The sequence below is a fragment of the Amblyomma mixtum genome, chromosome 2 (assembly GCF_055824585.1).
Source record: "Amblyomma mixtum isolate Tamu chromosome 2, ASM5582458v1, whole genome shotgun sequence".
Lineage (NCBI taxonomy): Eukaryota > Metazoa > Arthropoda > Arachnida > Ixodida > Ixodidae > Amblyomma > Amblyomma mixtum.
The window spans coordinates 259782386-259807670 of NC_143013.1; the positions used below are offsets into that span (position 1 = coordinate 259782386).

The window sequence follows — 25285 nt, forward strand, 5'->3', positions numbered from 1 at the left end:
ATGAGCTTCGGCGCCTTGCATCGAAGCACTCCCGAACCCGTGATTTGTTCGCGAATGCGCGCACCGAAATATGGGGTTGGAGGTTACTTCTCTTCTGTTTTTTACAGAGTGTCCAGTTGATATGAAGATTCGTTTCGCCTTCGATCCGTGCGTCCATGAATCCGCGCAGCATCCTCATGATAGACGAGACATAGTACAGGAGTCAGTGCAGTCCGCTGATTGCCTGTCTTAGCCCTCTACCGGAAGTGGGGGCTTTGGGGAATTGACCGTGTCTCGACGACGGCTCTTTTTCCGACTAGTGCGCATACAATGTCCGCGTGAGTGCTTTAGGTGGCGGCCATCACGATGGCCCTGCCTTGCTTGAATGGCATCCTGTCAATGTCGCGGCCTTTGTCGGAGAGGACGCCAACTGCATGAAAAACAAGCGCAGCCATTTTGAAGCGTTTCTTGATGCGCCCGCTGTTGACCGCTGCATTGCTGTCAGACTTCAGCCGCAATGCATGCAATTTACGCTAGGGAATCCCACCTGGAAACGTCTCTGTTAACCGGCCCTTGTGCTGAAATATTACTCTCCAGAGGACTCTCGTGTTCGTTGTTTTGGTCCGAGACTTATGGTTTGGATGAGTCCTATAAGACATATGCTGAACTTTTGGTATGGACAGCTTGAACCAACGGTACATCAGCGTGGTGGTATCCTTGCGACACTGATTTTAGGTGCAACGCTGATATCCAACTAGATGCGTTCAAATTTAGCATTACGTCAGTTCCGCATTCGTCTAGTGGTATTATTGGTAGAATTTGTGAAAGTTGTACTTGTACAATTGCGATATTATGTAATTAAGTTGAGCTGTCCCTTCAATGTGACACTGGGGGTATCAAATGATCGAGTGTCAGAAATTACCGAGTTGCCTCAAAACGATGAAAGATAACTGCGACAGAGACACGCACACCCGCTTACCTTTCTGCCGCAAACCTCGACCTTGTACCTTCGTGCTTCACACTCGGCTGCATTCGCGTGTTGCATTCTTTTCCAGCAGCCAGTCCTTTGTTTCGCTCGGCGGCGACGATTGAGCCGTTCGACGTGTGTTACCCGAGTTGACGGCTGGCTCCCGCGAGAGCGCAGCTCGGTTGCGTGCTACGCCGCAGACTTTTTTTTACTGCTCTGTCTTGTTTAGCTCCAGTCGCGCTTTCGTTTTGGCTATGTTTTCGATGCCTTCCTTTTGCGTGCGCGTGTGTCGTAGGGGAGGAGGAGGGGGACGTTGGGAAGGGAGCTTCTCCGTTGCCAAGAGTGCGCCGGGGGCGGAAGACGATACACGTCGGCGCGTGCTCCTGCGTTTTCCGGGCCTCGCCGACGACGTGTTTGCGTGGGGTGTCCGACGGAGCGAGGGAGAATGCATTCCAACCGTTGAACCCGGGATGAAAATAAGAGAAGAAAGAGACGGAGAGAGCGCGAGTGATGGAGCGAGGAATAGAACATATAAAGTGTTTAATAAAAACTGGTATGGCGCAAGAAACGGGGACACAGAAGGCACACAAAACACCGTTTCTTGCGCCATACCAGTTTTTATTTCATCATGAACCAACTCGCCCAAACTAGAGTTTTACTTGATAAAGTGTTTCTCTTTAGTCCTGGTGTAATACCCAAGCAATGAAACTGCCGGAGAAAAAAAAAAATTTGGAGTCACTTTGGCGACTAAAGTGGTGCAAGGCGAAAGCCTGAGTACAGCATTCTGCCACGAATGTGGTTGTGAATGATGATTCAAGTGCTGCCAGCGAATGACGCGTCCATTGGCTGTCTGCTTGTGTCACTGATGTGTGGTTAAGATGTTAAGATTCGTCTGTAAGAGTGGAACGCGACAGTGTCTTGCAACGCCGCCAGGGAGTCTACAGAACGCCATCGCCAATTCGGCTGTACGCCTTGCTGGACGGTAAATTTATTTTTTGAGGAAAGGAAATGTATCTCTCTCGCATATCTGGGTGGACACCTGCACCTCGCCGTAAGGGAAAGGGGGAAGATGGGAGTGAACGAAGACGCCGTATTAGCTAGACGCGCCTTTGTTCATTCCAAACCATTCAGCTGGCATTACGGAGTGGCTAGCGTGCTCGTCTCGCACTCCGGAGACCCTGGTTCGATTCCCCAACTCGACCAATTTCGTTCTCGGTTTTGTTGATTTATGCGGTCTAACTAGAAAGGTTAATTAGGCTATTTCATATTTATATTATTGCAATTCTATCCATCGTGTTCTGTCATTCACCTGTCAAATGTTGGAACTGTCTAGGATGTTCGACACAACGTGTGTGAAACGAGCAACGTCGAAGTGCGTGGTGGTGGAGCGAACGCGGCTTCGTACTTATCTGTTTTTTCAGCAGCGTCTCCTTCCGCGGACGCGGTTGTTGCTGCGACGCGCGCCTTTCTTTTCTCTTCCTCTTTCTTCTGAGCTCTTCATTCTCCTCTATCTTAATTAGGCTAATTGATTAATTAAGTAATTAACTAAACTCATTCCCACTTAGTTGGAGCATCACTATACGATCCCTTTGATTCGTTGCATGGTTACTATCCAAAATACAATTGGCCTCATTTGAAATTCGCGCACTGTGACGTCACGAGCATTTCGACCAATTGAAAAGCGTGACATTTTCTGTCGACAACTCCTGCTTACAACGATGGGGCATTAAAGGCTTCCGCCTTAAAAAGAAGTTTTCGATGTCCAGAATGGTGTGCTTACTGGCCCCCTGTACTGCCTAACGGTACAAAAAAAGAAGAAACTGGTACTGTATAATTAACGTCAACAAATGGGGACAATTGCTGATTGTTTGAGAACAATAAAACTGTGCACATAGATTCGGTCAAAAACGATAAATTAATAGCGAGAGTAAAGACCATTTCACAACCTTCTGGTGTAGACGTACAGCCTTTGTCAAAAGTTTAGAGCCCAGGGGATTTGCTTCTGGGCTGCATTGCTGTGCTCGTAATGCGACCTCAGCGTCCCAAATCGCCTGAAGGTAAGAATATTTTTGGTCCTGCTCCCATCGATGCGTAGAACTTCCACAAGTGATGTAGGAGCGCCACAATAGCGCTTAGAAGCAAACCCCCTGGGCTCTAAACTTTTGACATAGGCTGTACGTCTACCGAAATAAGTGGGTGAACGCTGGAGGTTTCGGTTGCGATGCTCAACAACGGCGACGGCGGCGAGACCTTTTAAGCCGAAAAGAGAGAGAGGTTAGAATAAGAGGCTACGTACCCAAAAACGACACCATATGGCAATGACCCAGAATATGACAATTTCTTGTCACTTTGTCGTAACGACAGATTCTTCAGTAGTATTGTAGTATTCTTCTGTAGTAGTGCAGTATTTTTTTTTGTTACGCCGCTAAGACAAGGCACAGTACAATATTACAGAAAAATTATATCGTTACTGCAAAAATTCCTGTTCTTATACAAGTTTGTGGCTCAAAACACTACAAAAAAAAAAGCCTGTTGTGACGACAAAAATTTTCTGTTTTGTTTTAAGACTGGGTATGCATGCGGGCAAGTGGGTGCCGCTTTATTCTATTTAGCGCACATCGAGTCCCGATAACGGGTGCTTTCCGTGCAGAGAGCAACATCCACCCGAAAAGCTTACATTATCGCGTTGTAGTTATCTTTACCAATGATTGAAAGCACCCTCGAGATTGCCGCAATATCACTAATAAAGCATGTTCCTCTTTATAATACGGGGCAGAAAGCTATAAATGTAGACAGTATGATAAAGTGTCTGGTATGCCTGTATATACTGGCAATGTGTGGATCCGAAGAAAGACGCTGTGGAAGACCCGTATATTCCAAATACAAATATGCCTATATGGGAGTAAAAAAGGGAGTAAGCCTCTTGAGCACTCCCTTTTTAAGGAGTGTGTCTAGAGGACCACTTTACTTCATTTTGACTCCTTTGTGTTTATAGTGTATGGTCGTGCAACAGTGTTGACTCGGGTCTTTGCATGGCTTTACCTCAAGTAGCATACGTTGAGCGTAAGTCGTAAGGGGGCATTAGAAATACAGTATACATTATTGGAAAACCTCTAAGGCGCGTGTTACTCCCTCTTTATCCTTTTCGACATATCCCAGCTTTCCCTTGACTTTTTCTTTCTTCGCATTTTCTCTGGCCACAACGTCTATTTTCAGCGGTGCCAGTTCCTCTATGCACTTCTATATTCCATCTCCGAATGAAAATCAAATTGTACCAAGTTGCCTAGTAATATAAAGGAACTACGCTGAAATTACAGTGCGAGACGACGTTCTGGAAACTGCTTGATATCGCGCGAAATACTTGACAGACAGCTTCTCCGGAGAAGCTGCGTGTTGGGCTGAGCTAAGACTAATGGACCGCGGAGCGATTCTCTTCGATACCTGGAGCACCCATCGCAAGGAGGCTACACATCCATCCTTGGACTGCGCATCTAGCTCTCCGCCCGCGTCTTAGGCGCCCAGTTCTCCCATTTAGAGAAGTCTGCTTTGAATAATCAAACCTCCGCCACTGTATCACCACTGCGCATCGGATCGCCCTTACGAAACGAGCCATCCTGTTCCTGGCACTCTGCCGCCGAAATTGATTTTCTAATGTCGCAATGTAGACGATGGGACGAGCGATCAGGACCTCTCTTATGCGACCGGGAAATGTCAGAGTAAAACGTGGTCCCTTATCATTGTGTCGCCCCGTCTTTAAGGTGTCGTCGCTTGCCGCCTTGTGATTGCTTCAGCGAAGGGCAACTTCGGTGGGTTTTCCTGCTTGGACGGTAGCCACTCGCTGGAGGCGTCGTTTGAAATGCTCATGTCGGTCTGAAAGGGGATTAGCTCTCACTATTCTGCGTAATCAGGTCACGATTAAGGGTATGAGCGATCAGACTGTATCAAGGAGCCGGCCGGCATACGGGGCTGCATCTCGGGCTTGTGGTTACGGAGTATTTAACAGTAGGGATAAATCGCCGGCCATCTCATTTTACTTTGTTGTTCACTTTGGTGTGCGCAAAAAAGTGACATCGCTTGCCTGAGAAAACTTAAGAACTAGACAAGGGGATAGAAAATAACCCTTCTTGTAACCTTTGCAGAAGCTGTGCATGAAACTGCGTATATATTTATTTATTTATTACAGATACCTGCAGCGCCCAAGGGCATTATTGCAGGGGGGAAACACAATAACGTCTGCTCATTTGGCCGAAAGATACACGTAATAACAGAAATATAATGTAAACAGTTGTAAACAGTATGTATGTAAACAGTTGTATATGTATAGGCACAGTTTACATAGTTGTGTTCACGTACCTGAACTCGCGGTTTCTCTGAGAGTGCAACAGCTAGCAGTCTTTTCTTTGTTTTCAACGAATTTAACACCCTTCATATCGCGAATGTAGTTTTATTACGACAGCCAACAAAAACAGTAAATGATATTTCTCAAAGATTGAGGTCAACAGCCCCTTCCTCTACGTATATAGCTATATCATCTAGTTTTGACGCCGGTAGTAATAATAATAATATTTTACGCTGGGTGTCGATACTATCCATTGATAATCGAGAAAGAAAAAATAGGCTTCTAGTGTTTATAATGGGCAGATATGGGCTCAAGATGCGTCTAGTTCTCGTTTCTCAAATATTGCAGTGTTTGGATAATAGAATTCGGAAGCGTTGCGAAACAGTACAGAATATTGTGCATGCCTGTAGAAAATTAACAGTCGTCGTTTCCTGTCGCACAGCTAACTGACTGGCATTCTTCAGGTCTGTGCAGGTTTTTTTTTTAGACGGAAAAAGAACTTTTCAAAAGGCTGAGCGGGGCCTGAAGATATTAACATAACGGCCAGTCCGTGCTGTATATCGTTTCCGTTACTTACGGTACGTAACGTTCGATTACCGCGGAGTCTGTGCCAGCATGTAAGTGAGCTCATCCGGAACCGAAAAAAAAAAATCGAATGGCTAGGAGCAAGTCATAGCCCGCAATTCGAACTTCAGCAACAAGCGCTTCCCTAAGCGTACCTTCATAACCCTCTCCAATTTCTTCGCCAGGGTATATTTGTTTGCCCGGGAAACGCCATCAACGCTTTCACATTTTCCTTCGCCTCTTTCTCTCCTTCTCTACCTCAAGGCGAAGGCAAGACGGTCGCGCTCTTGCCTCACAGATTGATTATGCATGCACGGCACGCCGCGCACGTATTGCCAGCTCTTCGTTGGAAATCTATACCGCGGCACTGATTCCGGGATCGGGATTTACGTACACCCATACGCATATATAGGCTCCTTTAAATGTGAAAGGCGAGTTCAGGCTAAAATAAAAGTAAAAAGAATGAAAGCGTGTGTCCCTTCCCGTCTGGCACCGACTATACACGTGCCTATATAGGCGTATGTATACTATGCGTCTCGTCTACGTTATGTGACGTCCACGGAAAGGGACTGCGCATCGAGTCTTAATCGCGTCCCGCCTTAAGGCATGCGATCCTGTATTCGAGCCAGTACACGTGCGCGAGCGAAATTTGTTTTTGTTCTTCTACAAGCGCTTCGGAATGCTTAAAAGAGATGGTCGCCTAACCTTGAAGATAGCTCGGGCAGAGAATGAGAGAGGTTTTGGAGTAATCGCTTTAATCCACCGAACTGCGCACCAGATCGCTCATTGCGCAAATGAACTTGCGATTCTGATCTTATACCGCTCCCCTTTATTTGCGTTCATACTTGGTTTTGTTTGAGAAAACGTTCTTTCATCGATAGTAGTGCCGTCTCATTTTCGTTTTCTGCGTGCGAGAGCATCGTTTCTTGGTGTACATGAAAGCTCTGGAAATATTAGCTGCCCCAGTATCGGTAGCGTAATCCAAGGATGGTTTTCTTTTCATAGATGTGGCGATGAAAGGTAGAGATTAACTGCCAACGAAGTTGATTTCAGATGCAGAAGGAGAGGAGAGCGATGATGTATAGGGTCTGAAAGGATATCTCGTTTTAGAAAGCTGCGGAAAGATTTGGTGCGAAGCAACTAACGGAGAGATTTCCTTAAACGTTGAGTAACAGATGCGAGCACGCGAAGGCCTCGTCGCGTATTGAGCTTTAGAAAAAGGAACTTCTTAATGGTCTCTGAGTTCACCGCTGGCTGCTTAAAATCGAAAAGTCGAGGACAAATAAGTTCTTTCCTTCTTTCTTTCCTTCTTTCTTTCTTTCTTTCTTTCTTTCCTTCTTTCCTTCTTTCTTTCTTTCTTTCTTTCCTTCTTCCTTTATTTCTCTCTTTCTTTCTTTCTTTCGTTCTTTCCTTCTTTCTTTCTTCCTTTCTTTCTTTCCAACTTTCTTTCTTTCTTTGTCTGAAACGGTGTCCTGTAAACCGGTATGGCTTCTATTGGCTCGCCTGATAACCGAGGCCGGCGTGCATAATTTTCTATTTTTCGAAAGTACTAACGGAATACTTACTCCATTTAAAGCGTGATGTACCAGACTCTTGAGTTGGCATAGCGAAGGCATGAAATAGGAGTGGGTTTCTGTACAACCCCTTTCTTTAAGAAGAGGCCCCGTGTGGTTGCATACTTCAGACGGATGTAATATACGTCCGTGCGGTATAATGTTATGTGTTCTATATGGTACGTTAACCTGGCGAAAGATTCACGTAGGCACGCTAATAACTGAGCTGCCTACCATGATTGTTTCTTTCGTTTTCGAATGCATTGTTACTTTTTTTTTTTTTTGGGGGGGGGGGTCTTTAATAAAATAGTCTCACTATAACTTTGCCCTACCTGCGCCTTGCTTAAGACATGTTTATGCGACCTGACAAGTTGTGGTTGCTGTCTAGGGATGTTCGCTTCATTTAAGCCGCTGTCCTTCGCTTATTTATTTGATTACGATTCGTTCTTATGGCGCAAGGGTAGCTATTATATGGCCATAGAGCGGCACGGCACAAGGGGGTGGGGGGGGGGGGGGGGCGGACAGAAGGCCTGGGGAAAGCTTGTACCCATTGTGTCACCGGTGGGCACCCGGTGGCACTGGGGATCGAACCCCGCACCTCCCCTGAATACGAGGCGGATGCTCAAACCGCTTTTTAAATTTCAATGAACATACCCCCCCTTCTTCCTCCTTTAGGACGCCGTCGGGTCTTCCGAGCCTGCAGAGCCCGATAGGGCGACGGCCGAAAGCCGAAGGGAAGTTCGAACTATTCCGGGATGATGGGACAACACGCAGGCTTGAAAGCTCGAATCGGCGCCCTGATAGTTGTTCGTTACAGCCCGCCGCTCCTGGCTGCGAGGCGCCCTCGCGGCGTTGGTGTATATATAAATGCTTCTCGGCTTCGTTCTCGGAGGCAGCGCTTATCTCGGGCTGGGTGATGGTTTATTTTGAACACGGGCGAGGGCCGGGCTTGTGGAATGTATGCAGAATGCTCTGGCACTGGCCGTTCCCGGTTCAGTCTCTCTCGCTCGTCCTCGTACGTTTGCTTACGCTCAGTGATTTAAGTAACTCGCTGCGGTTGATGACCGGGAGCACGCGGTTCCCTGTTTATCTCCCCCTCCCCCCCTCCACCCCTAAGTAATTACAGACAAATGCGCGTTCCTGGTAGCCTGAGAATGGCTAGGAGAACGAAAGGCATTTACGTAGGGTCGGTCGTAGTACTTTGTGTTTTACTCGCTCATTCTGTTTGCTCGTTCGTGTATTCGTTCCCTCTATTTTTTTGTTTTTTATTCTACCAGCGTGCACGTTCATTAAATTATTCACAAAACTATGGTGCACAGGTAGACTTAGCCGTAATTTTTTTTGCGCTTTTCAAGACATTAGTCTAAATGCAATGTGGATATCGTGACGTGACCTCTCCATTTCCTTCTTGTGCATGAGTGCGCTAATTCGGGTTATAAGGTATCTACCATAGAGTTTCTTACTATTACCTAGAGGGAAAGCCGGCGGCGCGTGCCACTTCAGCCACCATGGACGCTCAAAGCATCATGGGGCGGTGAGCTACTTGTTGCGGAACAGTCGTAGTTTTTCAGGAACACGGAGTGTCATTACTAAGATGTTTCATTCCAAAAACGCTGTTCGTGTGTGCGCCGACGACTTTCGCGCGAACGCAGTGTGCAAAAGCCATAGTAGTGAAAACGCGACGACACACGACGCCAATAAAAGGTTTTACTCTTCCGAAATGCCAACAAAAAACCTCTTAAAGTATCTAAGCAACAACATTTTTTTTTAAAACATATTTACTTTTAAAATTGCGCCTGTTAATTACGCAATATTAGTTTTTTTTAGTGTTCATCACTTGGCCAATAGGAAAGCTAGTCATCTCTTATTTTGGGCAAACTTTGCACTTAAATGCTTTTCTGCTCGTTTGTTGCAATCATTAGACAAGATATTGAATGTTAGGACATTCGTAGTTATCTAACAGCTTTATTTTTCTATTATTTTTTGGCCAAAAGTTGTAGTTCTGCAGTCGGTAGCTCACCGCCCCATGATGCCTTGAGCGCCCATGGTGGCTGAAGTGGCCTCGAGGGGTCTCCATGCAAACTCCCATAGAGGGGTCGCCAGCTTTCCCTCTAGGTAAATAGTAAGAAACTCTATGGTATCTACCCCTTAGAAAAATGTTCTATAGAGTGTCTGTAGACTTCTTATAGACTCTATTGCCTTCCTATAGGCATTTCCTTTTGTCTTTACTTAGCCTGTAGACTGTCTATAGACAAGTTTACTAAAGATGCACGGCCATATATATCCGTAGACTATCTATAGAAAGTCTATATACTTCATTGACAAAACTCTATGGACAATCTATTGACTGTGTAAATAAATTTTGTAATGGTGGGCTTTCCTCTTGCTCGTCGAACTGTGGTGACATCTATATTCTCGACTTGTGTGCAGTATGGATATACGCAAGAAGAGTGGGGGTGTGAATGCACAAAGAGGGCGCTTGGGTAGCTGCGCAATTTTCTTGCTGCTTTGTGTTGAGGCGTTTTCGTCAGTCAAGTGGAGTATTAACATGTCTCTTTTTTTTCTTCCTTGCGCAGGTTCCTGCAGTGAGAAATGGGGTTACAGCGGTGAATTTGGTGAGTTCCAGAAAACCCCTGCTTGCTTTTTTTTTTCTTTATTCGGTAGCTAAGCGGTTGCGGAGTTGGGATACTACAGCGTAAGATCGATTCTTTACCGCGGTAGGCGCTTTTTGAAGGAGGCGAAATGCAACGACGCCATTGCGGTGTGCGAAGTCAGTGCACTTAAACGAACTCCAGGGGGTCTTCGGCCTCTCTCAGAGACGTCATTCTTGGGATGGAGCGGACTAAATACAGTCACGTGATGGTGACTACAAGCAGACAGGCAAAGGAGCATTTCAGCGGTAAATATTTGCAGAGGGTATTTGTGCCCACAAACAGAAAACAACTCCTCGCTGGCGATAGCAGTGTGTTTACTCCCCAGTCATTATAATCGGAAAGCCCTTTGCTCACGGCAGCGCTAAGTTTCAAGATGGCAACCAACTTTCTTTCTAAGGTCTCTTAAAACGCCGACAACCATTTCGAACATCGCAGAAACTACCGCGCGTGATGATGATCGTTCCAGGACACTCTAATGGCGTCTCGCGTAAACTCTAAACAGAAAGGAGTAAAAAGGGTGTAAAGTTGTACCCTAGCGCACACCCTTCCCTAAAAGGGAGTGCCCTAGAGGACAGCTTATACTCCCTTTTTACTCCCGTATAGGTGTATTCGTGTTTAGAGTGTAGAGGTGGGATACGGCCTCATACCGGAGACCATAAGCAAGGGTCATGGAAAAAAAAACGTAGTGCTTCGCGGCAATAGGCTGGGTTGCCGATTACTGGAAGAGTTGTGGTTGACGGATGGCGGCATGCATGGAGCGGAACGCCGATAAATGAGAACCATGCAGCGGGTGTTGCGGCAGACAGCGGTAAATATCTAGCTACAATAGCAATTTAACAGACCTGCACAGAACACACGTTGGGACCTTACTGCTCTAGGCGGGAGTGCATAAAAACACATGGCCACGCAATGAACCTCATCGTAGCCGGGAGTTAGAACCCTGGCCTCTGTCCCCATCATCGCCCATCATAAACATTTTGTTCTCCCTTCTCCGTCTTCAGTGCTGAGTAGTACGCCAGACAGTCATTGCTGGGACGGATCTCTGCCTTTCTTTGCAAATACCTCTCTCAACCTCTCTCCTGATTGTCGGAATTGGTCCAAAATCAACGTAAGCATTTTTCCGCGCGCAACGCGTACGACCAACCACGGCCTCATTCACAAAGCTGCATAAAAACTTTTGCAGCGATAGCTGTTAAGGGCAAGTTTCCCGGTTTTGCGGTGTCGGCGTTGGTGTCGTCGGAGTGACACCAAGTCGCGCTGGTTGGTCAGCATGCAGTGACGTCACATATGACGTCCTTTCAATGCGTCATTACAACGCGACACGCTGAGTAGTCCGAACACAGTGACGTCGCGCGCACTCTACTAAAAAACAAGATAAATAATAATGAATAGACGATATCATATTCACCACCGCAAAGAGGTGTTCCTGATTCTCTCGTTACACAATGGTAACTGTCCTGTGAGTCTTTTACGTTAACAAAAAATGGTGCATTTCCAAACGATGTAAGACCGCAAGTGAGCATCTTTCCTCAGAACTACTTTTCTTTGGCCTTGCACTGTACTCATTTAATCTTCTCTTATGAAGCGTACCCCCAGCAGTATCGTATGATAGCTTTTACTGGTCATGAATTTTCCTCTGAAGTTGGGACGACAAAACCAGTTACTACAACAGGCGCTAGCATGGTTTGGAGGGCTAATTGCTGCCATTATTCCAATAAAGAGCCCTTGCCTCACAAATAGAGATTACTGTGTTGGGAGGTTCATGAAAGAACCGTTTGTTTTATTAAGAATTAGCGTAGAGGGATATGCAATTAGGTAGCATTGTTATCCAGTAGGCTCGATGGAGCCTTAGTGTGTAGCATTAGGGTGTATACCCTTAAACTAAGTAGGCCTTGGCACGTAAAAATAAATAAATCAGTCAAGTCAGTCAGGCAAGCCGAGTCAGTTCAGTCAGTCAAATCACTCAATTAGCCGGTCGGTCGGTCGGTCGGTCGGTCAAGCCGAGTCAGTTCAGTCAGTTAAATCACTCATTCAGTCTGCCAGTCAAGCCGAGTCAGTTCAGCCAATTAAATCTGTCAGTCAGCCAACAAACAGTCAATTATATCACGCAGTGAGTCACTCAAGCCGAGTCAGTTCAGTCAATCACTCAGTGAAGTCAAGCCAATTAAGTCACTCCGCCAGCCAATCAGAAGACCACGTGTGCCGTTTGCGCTAGCGCATGACCAACGCCGTGTTGGACACAACGATTCATTCCGCCGCAGTTCACTTCTTCAGTCAACAAAAGCGAGAGCGTGTGCGGACCGCAGTTTTTTTTTTCTTTTCTGCTCGACAGCGTACACAAACGCGCTCGCACGCGAGACTGCTGCTACTCTTTCGTTTGTCCGTCCCCAAGCTGACCAAATAAATTACGCTTCCCCGTCCAACCCGTGCTCGCTGCGCGCACCCCAAACAGCTCTCGTGAGCAGCACGCCGTGTCTTTACACGGTGCGCGGAACTGGAGGCCATTGGCGGTACCTGCGCCGCGCCAAGCGTACATTTCTTTTTCGATGGCCTCGCGGAGTACGGGTAGACGGATTAGTCCTTTCGTAGTTCGGGTTTCCCTCACTGTGGAGTCGTTGCGCGCCGCAGGGCAATTTCAACTTCTGTTGTCAGGTTATCAATTTGTTTTTGCGTGAAAAAGGAATACTTTGTGCTATGAGGCATGCAATATGGTCGAGTGGTCGGACATTAGACACCTTTAGCATACCGTGTACCACGTTACCGTTACCTTTACCGGAATACCAGGAATCCGCGCGCAGCCAATGAGCATGCGCAAATCGCCTTGTCGGAGCCAGATGGCGTCAGATACCAGGCAGCTGCGAAGCGCGCCCGCATCATCGGGACCAATCAGCGCGTGCTCACCGGCAGTGGGCGGGCACCCAGTACTCCGGCAACGGTAACGGTAACACGATACACGGTATGCTAAAGGTGTCTATTGTTAAACCTGACCTTTAGCATACCGTGTACCGTGTTACCGGTACCGGAGTACCGGGAGCCCGCGCGCATCCAGTGCGCATGCGCAAATCACTTTGACGGCGCCAGATGGCGCCACGTACCCGGCAGCTATGTGCGCGCGCCTGCAGCATCGAGTCCAATCAGCGCGTGCTCACGGGCGGTGGGCGGGCTCCCGGCACGCCGGTAACGGTAACACTGTACACGGTATGCTAAAGGCTATGCACCGAAATCTCCGCACAAGTGCGTTTTCTTATTTCGCCTCCATCGAAATGCTCTCGCTCTGTGACTGTCTTGCTTTGTTAGGCTGGACGACAGAAAATTTTTTGTTCTCACAACAGATATTCTAGTTGTATCTTAGGGCCTGACCTTGTTGTAAAAACAGAAATTCTTGTCGTGACAAAAGAATGTTCTCTCGTAGCGACAACGCGTTCTGTAGTGTTCCTCAATCGCTTGTTCTCACAACAGAGCCAGTTTTGTCACGGCAATAGGCGGCTGCACAATGCAACAGAAAGTTTTGTTGTTACAACAGGCCCACAGAAACTTTCTGTCGCATGTTAAGACCGCCTGTCTCGAATTTTTTGGCTGGTAATGAACTTAACTCCTTTAATGCTTGTTACCAACGTATCATTAAACGAATTCTCATTTTCATTTGCGTTTCTCTAAGTATTGGTGTCATTCTTCAGTTTCTGTATTGTACGTCATCACGATTATCATCTCATTATTTTTTTCGTCTTCATCATCAGAAGCGAAGATAATATTTAAATAACTCAAATAAAAACCATCAAAAGCCAAGTTAATTCCACTGCAGCTCGCAAGCCTCTTCCAAGCCACCAAATTATTCCTGTTTAGTTCCAGCCGCGGTTACCTTAGTATACCAGATTTTTCCTTAACCTCGCCACGCTAACTCTGGCGTTTTTCTTCTCTTAGTAACCCCTCGGTTAGTTGCACGGTTTGTAACAAAGGATCATGCTAGTTAAAAGCGATGACAGAGTGAACCCCAAGATAACCCAAAAAGTATTTTATTCTGGGTGTAACGGCATCATTTTCTGCATATAGAACTGCACGGCTGTTGTCCCAACAGCGCATTTTCTGTTGTGATGACAGGCGGCTGTGAAATACTTCAGAAGGCGCTGCCATTATGACAGGACTTTGATGTTTGTCGACGACAAAAGAAACCTGCTGTCTTTTTCTGCTCGGATGGCCCTGCGCACCAGAGTCCTGCCCGGTTCATTATTATTAGTGGCTCTTTATTAATAAAAGACCGCTGCGGTGGCTCAATGGTTATGGCGCTCAGCTGCTGACCCGAAAGACGCCGATCCGATCCCGGCCGTGGCGGTCGACTTTCGATGAAAGCGATATTCTAGAGGCTCATGTACTGTGCGACGTCAGTGCACGTTAAGAAACTCCAAATGGTCGAAAAGCCCTTCACTACGGCGTCTCTCATAGCTTGAGTCGCTTTGGGACTTCAAACCCCCATACACCAAACCAAATACCTGGCGTATAAAGACAGCGGCTTGTGTAGAAATTCATCATCATCATCATCAGCCAGCAGTTCCCAAATGTCACGAAAAGCCTGTCGCTCTCGTTGCCACAGCAGCGGAGCAGTAATGCCGAAGGTTTTGTCGTTACGAGAGCCGACAAGAAAACACTCGCTGAGTTTTGGGATCGACACTCGTCATATCCGACTGACATGCATTTCCGCAGCCAGATCGGCAACGTATATACTCACTCGTTCGGTCGAGCGACCCCGCCTGAAGCTCCGAAATTCTTCCTGAAAGTCAAGTTTGTCGCGCAGGTCCGTACAACTGGCCGAATGTGGACACCAGTCCTAACGACAACCAGTGCGGCCGCAAGCACCAGTCGCCCGTGGACCTGGACGAGCGCTATGCCGAGTTCGACCCGGCACTCAATGAGATCACCTTCAGCGGTTACGACCGGGAGCTGAACAGCCCGTCCATTGTCAACAATGGACACACGGGTGCGTTATACTCTACTTACGCACCTTCTTTTATATTATTTTATTGTATTGTGTACTTATCAAATGAGCTGCTCTATATCCCCTTGAAACCTGAGCAAACGTTGTGTTTGTCAGCGTCAGTCAAAGTATACACCTCGAGTCCGGGCGTTCCCACCAACATTCATAAAAATAATCTGCATACATAGATCCAAAACTTTTTTTTTTTTGTATAAACTCTATGTTCTGGGATACGGGTCTACATGTCTTATAAGGGGCCTTGAAACGATTTCGACGGGCATATTCTAATTCAACAGATCTGTAGAGGTGGTCTTTATGGCTATTCGAGTCAAATTTGAAAGCTCTGCGAGGACCCTATAATTTAGAAATAATTTTTAGAAATCTCTACTCGCAGCAGGTCGCAACCGATTAGGACGACACCTCACCGCATCGCGTCCCCTACCCCGATCACGTCAGTGGGCAGTCCGGGCGAGCGCAGAGCTTTCAAATTTGACTCGAATAGCCACAGAGACCTCCTCTGCAGCTCTGTCGCACCAGAATATACCCATCTAAACCATTTCAGTGCCCGTTTAATAAGCGTGCAGCAACGTCTTATGACGCATGTCAGTTAAATATACACCCGACAGAAAGCTCATTTCAATAAAAGTTGCAAGTAATCTCAATGTGAAACGCGAGAACTTAGGTGTTATTTGGTCGTTTTCATTGCTTGACGGTGTTTTTAAGTGTTGCTGCTCGGGTATGACGGCTCTATATACTTCTTGTGTTTTACGACACGTCATTTTGTGCCATGGCCTCGCAGTGCAAGTGTCGGCGTCGGAGGATCCCAACCGGTACATCGAGGGGGCCAACCTGCCCGGAAGGTTCCAGTTCGCCCAGTTCCACTTCCACTGGGGCGCCAACTCGAGCCGGGGCTCGGAACACACGATCCGTGGATTCCAGTACCCATTGGAGGTTCGTGAGGAAACATTTGTCGTGGGGTTTGCCTCAATACACCCTACATCTCGGTTCTCTGCACCATGTATCCTACTTTCACTCCAGAAAGGAGTAGGGTGTAGGTAAAAATAACAACACTGTGTCGCATTTGCTCCATAAAGTAGAAGGGAAGCAATGAAGCCGCTTTTGCTCCTTTCTGGAGTAAGTGTACACCCTTATCCTATTTTCACTCCAGAAAGAAGTAGAAGTAGGGTGTATGACAAAAATAACATTGTAACACAGTTACTTCTTAAAGTGAAAGTGAAGCAATGACACCGCTTTTACTCCTTTCTGGAGTAAGTGTGCATTCTTTATCCTATTTTCACTCCAGAAAGGAGTAGAAGTAGGGTGTATGATAAAAATAACAACATTGTTACACACTTACTCCTTAAAGTGAAAGTGAAGCAATGACACCGCTTTTACTCCTTTCTGGAGTAAGTGTCCTTGAGGTGTAACTGCGTTAACACAATCATTAGTCCTAATGAGGGAGTAATTACTCATCGACATCCACCCGAACGCAGCCATACGGCTACAAAGGAAAGCTATACAGCTTTCTCAGAAACTTTGCTGTTAAGGAAAAAAAACAACAATTTCATCAACAATCATTAGTCCCTTAAAAAAGCATTACTCCTGCAGATAATCACTGGAGCAGTTAGTCCCCGCGAAGACTAACCATTTATTGGATTAAGTTGCTACAGTTAGCCTCAGTTTACGTAGTTTTGGCTTAGAGTTCGGTTCGGTGCCCTCCGGATTATCTACGCAAAGTTATACGCTCGTTGTGCGGTAATGGAGCGTCGACATTAGGAACTCTCTTCCTTTTTCAACTCAATTGGTCGCCATGGAGCAAGTGAGCATTTGTCGTGTTTGCACAAATTGGCGAGTTGGGCGAACTAGTAGGCATGCAGAGCATAGAAAGACAGCAGAAAAGACAGTACAGAGAACTTATCGTGTATTTTCGTCACATTATAGCGCTCATATACTGACAATACATATTTATGTACGGTTATACTTGTCTCCTCATAATAAACCTTTAATTGATAATCAGAACTCGTACCATCCACTCTAGTTGTGTCCCTTGTTTAACCATTCTACTTTTCTGCCCTGTCGTGTCGTTGCGTTTTGATTTCCTTCATGTCACAACATTAACGAAAAGCATATATGCTTCATTTCACTGCAGTTAGGGACGAGCACTGTCCGCGTGTCCCTTGCATTGTTTCAGTAAGAGTCGACTTCTTTCATTCAGTAAGTCTCACGTGCGGTGTATCTCGTGTATTTCGTTGCAGCTTCATTTGGTGCACTTCAACGTCAAGTACGGTAGCGCTTCCGAAGCGATGAAGTACAAAGACGGTCTCGCCGTCGTTGCCATCTACTTTGAGGTGAGTCAATAAACATCTTTAACATACTGTGTACCGGGTTACCGTTGCCTTTAGGGGAGTATCAGATCCCGCCCACTGCCAGTAAGCACGCGTTGATTGGTCCCTATGAGGCAGGCGTGCGTGCAGCTGCCTGTTACCTGGCGCCATCTGGCGGTAACGCTATCGGCGGTAACAGCGGTAACGCTATCGGTAACACGGTACACGGTATGCTGAATGTGTCTAATGAGAGTACTTGACAAACGTGTTTCCCACACCGGTGTGTTTGAATGGTCGCTGTGCAAGGGCTGTGTATGCTGTTTTTTTTTTTTCTGATAGGTATTTGAATGTGATAGGCTACGCGGACATCATTCAGCGGGTATACGCGCAGTAATTGCTTCCTAGAGGGCCGCTTTGCTGTTTCGTGATGTAGTACGCATGTCTTAGCGATGTATTGTCCTTCGCGTTCCTCACTGTGTCGTGACTACTACAGCACAAGCTCCACCCAATCGTTGTATTCAAGCTTGCACGTCTATAATCTGATCTTAAGGTGTCGCCAATGTAAACAGTAACGCAGTAAACCAGTGCAAGTGTCGACAAGGGAGGAGGATTTCTCCAACTGGCTGACCGACAAATAGCAGGGGCCCTCTTCGGTTCCTGCACGAAAATACCTTACATGTTTTCCTGTAGTGTACAGCGGTCCCAAATTATGTCTTTATGGCAAGTGTGTGAAATAAATAAATAATAAGTGTAGCTATATTGTTACAGAGTGCTACAAGGTAATTAGCACCGTTGTACGGGGCCATTTTCGGAAATGTACTGCAACGGAACACTGTAGACTAAAGATGGTAGCCGATACAGTCGGTATAGTTCGTAAATTTCCGTTGCGTTCATGCGCGTAGGTGAGCCCGACACCCAACGAGGACATGAGCGGGATCGTGGATGCACTGAAGGACGTGAGGCTGAGCGACCACAAGGGTTCCAGCCTGCAACAGCCCGTGGTTTTGAGCCGCTTCCTGCCGAGGCTGACCCGCCAGTACTTCCGCTACCCGGGCTCCCTGACCACGCCTCCGTGCTCAGAGGCCGTCACCTTCACTGTTATGACCACGACGGTGCCCATCAGCGAAGAGCAGGTACGTAGAAGTAGGGAAGCGTTGGGCCGGATATTAGGTCCCTGACTTTTCCTCGAGCAGTTGTTCCTTTTGCGTGTCAGTCGCTGTAATTTGAAACAGGTTGTGGTACAAGCCAGAAGGAAGTCGCCAAAGGTAACCGGAACAAGCATCCTGTGCTTCCCCCCCCCTTTTTTTTTTGCGGTGTTGTCCATGTTGTCTGTACTGTCTTTGTCCCGGTTGCGCCACTATTTCAAGGGACGCAGTAATACGCCTGATAGCGTATTTTACCCTGTCGTTAAAATAACTACGTCAGTTGGTTGTCGTGCATATGCGGCACCCGTCAGCCACTGCTCCTAGCACAACCCTCCAAAGTTTGGATTACTTTGTAGACCTGCTCACTGATTACAGCTCAATGAGAGGTTTGAAGAAAAATCAAAGGTGGCAAAAACATATCGTGACCAACTCGCCAAGTTTTTTTTTTCGTTTTTGCTTAAAGAAAAACAGCAAAAGATCCGTGCACGCTTGACTGATCACCAGATTGGCATGAATAAAATAGGTCGTCGATAAGGGACTAGAAACGGCTAGCCGCCTTTACTAACGCTTAATGGGCACTCTAGGCAGCAGCAGTAAATCGCTGTTCGAGCTCCTTATTTAGCTAAAGCAATGTATACTTCTATGTATGCATTGAGTGCAACTACAAAAAAAAGTCAAATGTGGCCTTACACTGCGGCACGAAATATCGACGCAGAATGCCTTCCACTTCCGTTACTGAGCAGCGGAAGGAACGTGTTCCAAAACGCAAAAATTAAAATAACGCAATACGCTGAACTGTTTTCACCTTGCGTTCCGGTGATAGTGGTTTTCTTTCTCTGTGTAACTGTACAGCGCTATGAAAGCTACAGCTGTCGTCGGCTGCACAGAGGCCGACATCGTGAGTCCGCTGCGCACGTGAACGGTTTGCTCAATGCCGACGTCAATGTCCGTACGCCAAGCTGGTAGACCACGGTAACCAACGCTGCGAGCGCTCAGTAGGGTGGGGAGCTAGACGAGTTGGTACATATTTATAAGAATATAAACAGCGGAAACGACACAGAGTAAGGACGCATAGTTGATAGTAAAGCGTCGTTCCTTGTGTCTGTCGTTGTTTCCGCTTGTTATATGCTTACAACGGTGCAAGGGCTCTAGAAAGCAGTGACGTGTGCCATTTTTGCGCGCGAACAGTCGCGTGACTTCGGCCCCTGACAATCTTCGTCCCTACAGCTTGCGGAACTCGGTATAAAGGTGCATGGTATTAGCGAGTTATAGCATAGCGTGATCCGTTCCGCGGAGCTCCACTGCGTACGCGCTGATTGGTCCTGACGCGGCAGGCGCGCACGCAGCTGACGGGCAAGTGGCGCCATCTGGTGCAGTCAGGGTTTTCTGCGCACGCGCAGTGGCGCATCGCGGAAGCGGATCAGAGACACGGTCTGTCGGTTCCGTCTAGCAGCTCGAATCCATGCTTATAACCAAACCCCTTTCGACTGACCACCAAGTGATAACATACATCCACGTTCTTCTTTTCCCGCCCACTCTCCCATGTGGTTTCCTTTGCCGACCTGTCGACAACACACAGCTCCAGCAGTTCCGGCTCCTGCGCACCGGAAGTGATGAGAGCTCCTCCCTGCTGGTGGACAACTTCCGGCCCACGTTCCCGCTCAACGGCCGGCGCGTGTTCAAGAGCTTCCCGTCGTCGGCGACGCGACTGGGCCTGGGACCCGATGGTTTCTCTTCGGTACTACTCTGTCTCCTTGCCTTGGGTGGTGGACGGCTGTTCATGCTGAGCAAGTGAACTCTCTCCCGCTCGGTGTCCTCGCCGCAGCCGCTGCTTGTTCCTCCTGCGCCAATTTGCATCTGGTCCGCCGCGCCTGCATCTACGCAGACACACAGACACATACAAAGGACATGCCATTCACACCCGAAGAAGACACACACACACTCCAGCAGCCGCTGGCTACCGCTCGGCCAGCATCGACTGTAGTATACGTATAGAGAGTGCGTGTAGTCCTCTCACATACCCTTCTGGAAGACGTAGACTTCGCACCGAGGGCATCGATGCTCGTCTTAGGCACTCCGAAAGAGGTCTTTCTTCTGCGAGCACTTGTCAGCTCGAAGAACCGCGAACTATAACGCCGTGTGTGGTGCGCAAAGTGCCGGTAGGAACTTTATATGGAACCCGAGGGTTCAGTGTTCAAAGAGTTTATCCTGGTGAACCTAAAGCAGATTAATCAAACTTTGACTAAGTGAGAGCTGTAGTTGTAGGCTTCAAGGCAAACTGTGGCCCTGATTCTGGAAGCAAGAGGTCACACTCGCGCGCTGGTGGTAGCTGAATGGAAGACGAGTGAGTTTATTGTTGCCGCTCGTCTTCTTGGGTGTTGTGTGGACTGAGGAAAGATTGAAGAGGCGAAAACAGGACTTCCTTTTTTTGCGGCACTTGCATTAAGCAAGCGGTATTCGTCGTTGTGCCGTACTGGTTCTGCCAAACAGCGCCAAGAGATCGATTGTGGCGTTCTTGGAAAAGCGTTCCTTTCGTTTTCACACACCACTGACAAACCCGGAGTCATGTTTTCCGGTGCTGTTGCGGGATTTATAAACTGCGGAAATAGCCTGCATTTATTTCTTGCGGAAGGCTTACGAATATTGCTTCAGATTTTGAAGACAATGTCGATTACTGTTGGTGTGGTTATGATATATCTGTGCCTTTTGTTTGAGCCAGATGCAGATGATGGACCTTCTTTTTTTACGCAGTTTGTTTTATTACGCCGCCCGCTAAGGCAAACTGGAGCCTGCAACTACGGTTCCCTGGAACTGAGCTTCCGGAGCTTTGAAAAACACGCTTGCTACAATATGGCGGTCCGAATGCGCGCAAGCTGTTCGTTCTCACTCGGATTTTCGTAATTTTTTTCCACACTGGTTTATTCCGACGAGAGCTTCACTTCAGTAACGGAAGTTTGCGTTTTGTTCGGGGAATTCGCTGTGAACGCGACTGCCGACCTTTAGCATATAACGTTTCAGACATCTGCAGTTAAACCGGCTCGTGCGCAGCTAAAGTGCTTCCTGTTTTCAACTGAGATGTGGAATCTGACCAGAATTATTCCTTACTCCCACCCCGTAACGGCTTGGAAACATGTTTCAAAATCGAAGCTGTTAGTACCTAAAGTATCTTTTTCCTTGTGTTCCTCTAACGCGGCGGTGAGTTCAGACAGAGAAGCATTTTCACCTCCACCCTAAAGGCCCGGAAGTATGCAGCAGTATGGAGTGTGGGCAGTTCAAAGACGAAGCTGACATATCTTGCTGTAGAGTACAGACGACAGAAGGAGCGGTCTTTGAAGCGAATCTATAGGAGGCGCAGTGTACCGAGGGGAAAAAAAATGAATTCAATCGCGTAGACCGGTTTGCTAGCCGTGTACTTATCACATCCCTCGGGTACCACATACTTTACAAAGTGTTACAGAACGCCTGTTAGATTATTTTGCACGCCGACGGGCGCCCGTTTGCAGTTCAATGCAGTGTTTTTTTGTCTTCAGAATAGTGAATCATATAGCTTCGCGGTTTTTCTTTTGCATTAGCCTGCTATCTTTGGATGTTCTGGCTGTCATAAAAAAAGAGAGATCTTAAACATTTGCTACAGTTATAAGCGTTGAACAGCTTAAAGATTTTACTTAACGGCACCAGATACCTCGAACTCTTCAACACTTACCTTAAGTATGACCTGCTGAGGCTGATCAGAAATCTCGCAGGAACATTAACTATAGTGCTAAAACTCGTTATTTATTGGCTTCTTTTACACACGGGTACATTTCAGTTCATTCGCCGTGCCACTTGAATGTGCCGCCGAAAGTGCCCTACCTTCTTGCCGTTGCGTTGCTACAGAAATGAGCATGCATAGACAAATATCTTGTTGCTGGTTTCCCCAGTACTTTATTCCCAATACATTTTTTTACCGCATACAAAGAAGAACATGTCGGAAGATGTTGCGTACGTTGTACTCTTTCTTCTTGCATGTTCATCATTGTTTAGGGTAAAAAATTATTGCCACGTAATATACGCTTTCTATGCGCTAATTCCTTCGCACCCTGTAGCCCGTACCGCCCTCTTTTTTAACGCGTCGTGAAAACTGGGCTCTGTTCTCAGTGAACACTCCACTAGAACTTTCAGGACTTGCACGTACTGTACGTATACGTCAGAGGTGTCTGAGGGTGACCCCGTGTGCTCGCGCGTTCACTGTGCCAAAAGAAATAGGATAACACGTTCATCAACACGCGTTCGTGTGAGCGAGTCATTTTACAACACGAGATACACACCGCGTAAAAAACGTGAAGTGCTTGGGCAGAATCCTAGAAGACACACTCCAAAAAGGCGTACACAGTAAATGCCTAGGCTTTTACAGAGAGGCTTGCGGTGGTGTCTGTCTTCCAGGAATGGAGGTTTTCCGCGCGGCAGCTGTAGGGTGCAACACAGAGAGCTTTATTTGTACTGGGGCTTATACTTGTGAACCCACTATACTCGGGGACAACTTTTTGTGGCAATGAAGGAGAGGCAAGGCAGGAAAGGGAGAGAGACGGGCTTTGGGGTGCGGAAGAGTGGAAAGGGGGAAATTGGAGAGGCGGTGCAGAGTCACTAGGGCTAAGCAGCCCACTCCCCACGCCCTTACAAAAAAGTTTTAGACAGTCTATAGAGTGTAGACTTCTGTCTATAAATTCTATAGACTGTCTATAGACGAATCCTAGAGAACAGTCTATAGGCAATACAAATGCCATAGACAGTTTAAAGAGAATCTATAGATTTACGTCCATACACTTTGAGTAGACTTTTGTCTATAGAAAGTATATAGACTATGAATAGACAAAAAGCAATATCTATAGAAAGTCAATAGAGTCAATAAGAAGTCTACAGACTGTCATAGACCATTTTTATAAGGGCGGCACGGGGCCAAAGGCCGTCTGTTTCCCTTTCCTGCTTAGCCTCTGCTGCATTGCCGAGAAATGTTATCCCCGAGTATAGTTTCGGCTTTGGACTCGATCTCTCAGATCGGCTGTCCAATGGCATTATCATAGTACTCTGTGCGCTTACTTTTTTTTTTTCGCAAGGGTGGTTAGGAGACGTGGGAGAGGAATTGAGCTCCAGTTAGTCACGGAGCCAGCTATTGTTGTCCTGCTGTTTTATCATCTTCTTCGACGGTTTTGTCGGCACTGCGACGAACGCGTCAGGCGGTCTACGTGAAGCCAGACTCCAGAGCTGAAGTGTTTCGGGTTCCAGGAGGCGTGAACTTCACACCCTTGATTTTTTAAACCTTCGTTGTACGAAGCCTATCTTATACTTGATGGGGGAGACAATTTTTTTTTAGTGGACGTCTTAGATTGCGTTTCTGTCAGTGCGGCCACTGCATTGTTGTTGTTTTCGCCCTAAACTAAAACCGAGTCATTTGCTAAATGCCGTTGAACGCCGGTGCTCTGAAATACGTGTGACGGTATCAGCTGGTATATATAGTCAATAGGTCAGTTGATGTCAGTGTTATGCAGTCCCATTTTCTGATCCTAGAGCCCAGGACAAACTCGTGAATTGGTTTTTCTTGAAGCCGCAAGAATGTAAAGATATGCGGTGTCGTCACAGATGGCTTCGTCCACTTGCTGAAAGAGAAACTATTGCGGAATGCAAGCGGCTATTATGAGAGCTGAAGAAGGAATTACCATCCTCTAGAATGTCTAAACGTTTTGCACATAAACTAAAAAGCTTAATTTCTTGTTTCTGTGGCGGGGATATGTCTTCGCAATGTCTCATTACCTGCCGTGTTTCGATCGCGTCCTAGCTGTCATTGCCAGTGTGCTGTGACATAATAATGTTGGAACTTTAATACGATTCATAAGCTGCTATGCTTTGTAATAATGTTTTTTAAAGTCACCTAGTGCATCCAGTGTTCTGTCATACCAACGGTAGTGTTCCCCTGCTGCTGCTCCCGTAGTTTTTCCTGACACACCTGGAATAGTTCAGTTCTTAGTACTCGTGGAAAAAATTGCTTTATGAAGTCGAAACTCTGGGATGTGCAGCATTGCTAAAAAGGTATTTGGGTCGCTTCGCACTTGACAGTGTTCCTGATGCTCTAAGCATAGGGCTATCAAGTTCATTGTTGTATTTACTTTTGAGCTTTCGAGCGCGAGATAGTGCCACAGTCTACCTCCTGCTGTGGGCAGGTGCGATGCGGCGCGGAAACGTTTGAAAAGCACTGCATGTTCTTAGTGCAGCTTTAGTGCCTCCCATACGACCTGCTTTTAATGCAAAACAGTTCTGTAGTGGTCTGAGAAGGACATGTGCTGTCCGTTACCAGTTTCCTCAACTCTTATACAACACAAATCGCCGTTTCTTTTTTTATTCTTGTTTTTTTGTGGCAGCCTTTGACACCTGCCGACAGGGGCTTTTGAAGTAAAGAATGGTTTCGAGACATTTCTCGATGATGAGCTACAAACATACCTTGTTAAAGAAATGTTAAAACGAAAGCCAAGAGGTAAAAGCACCGTTGGAAGCCCTGTAACTTAAGTGAAATTTCTGTGTGAGTGGGTTCTATGATTGTTTAGCTCTCGTTACACAGCTAAAAAATGTACACAATGCTAGTGCTGACATGATCATTTTAGACTGACCGTGGTTTAGCTTATCTTATTTACCGGTATAATCGTTCAGAACACAGTTCAATTTACTTCCGAGGAAGTCACAATGCTTTATTTTGCTATGTCATAGCTACTTCAATTTCTTTTGTTGTTGTTCGAAACCCGTCCAGTCGGGTTCTCTTAATA

The 25285-nt window shown here is 46.8% G+C and overlaps 1 protein-coding gene across 2 annotated transcripts in view; it reads left to right on the forward strand.

The window, feature by feature from the left end:
• The window catches only part of LOC149363722 (carbonic anhydrase 2-like), a 98490-nt gene that overhangs the window by 58916 nt on the left and 14289 nt on the right, over positions 1-25285 (forward strand). For both annotated transcript variants that reach the window (XM_089573675.1, XM_089573676.1), the window contains exons 2-7: positions 9979-10017; positions 14846-15028; positions 15825-15976; positions 17281-17373; positions 18252-18482; positions 20074-20232. In XM_089573675.1, the coding sequence (XP_089429801.1) occupies positions 9979-10017; positions 14846-15028; positions 15825-15976; positions 17281-17373; positions 18252-18482; positions 20074-20232 (857 nt within the window). The remainder of the gene's footprint in view (positions 1-9978; positions 10018-14845; positions 15029-15824; positions 15977-17280; positions 17374-18251; positions 18483-20073; positions 20233-25285) is intronic.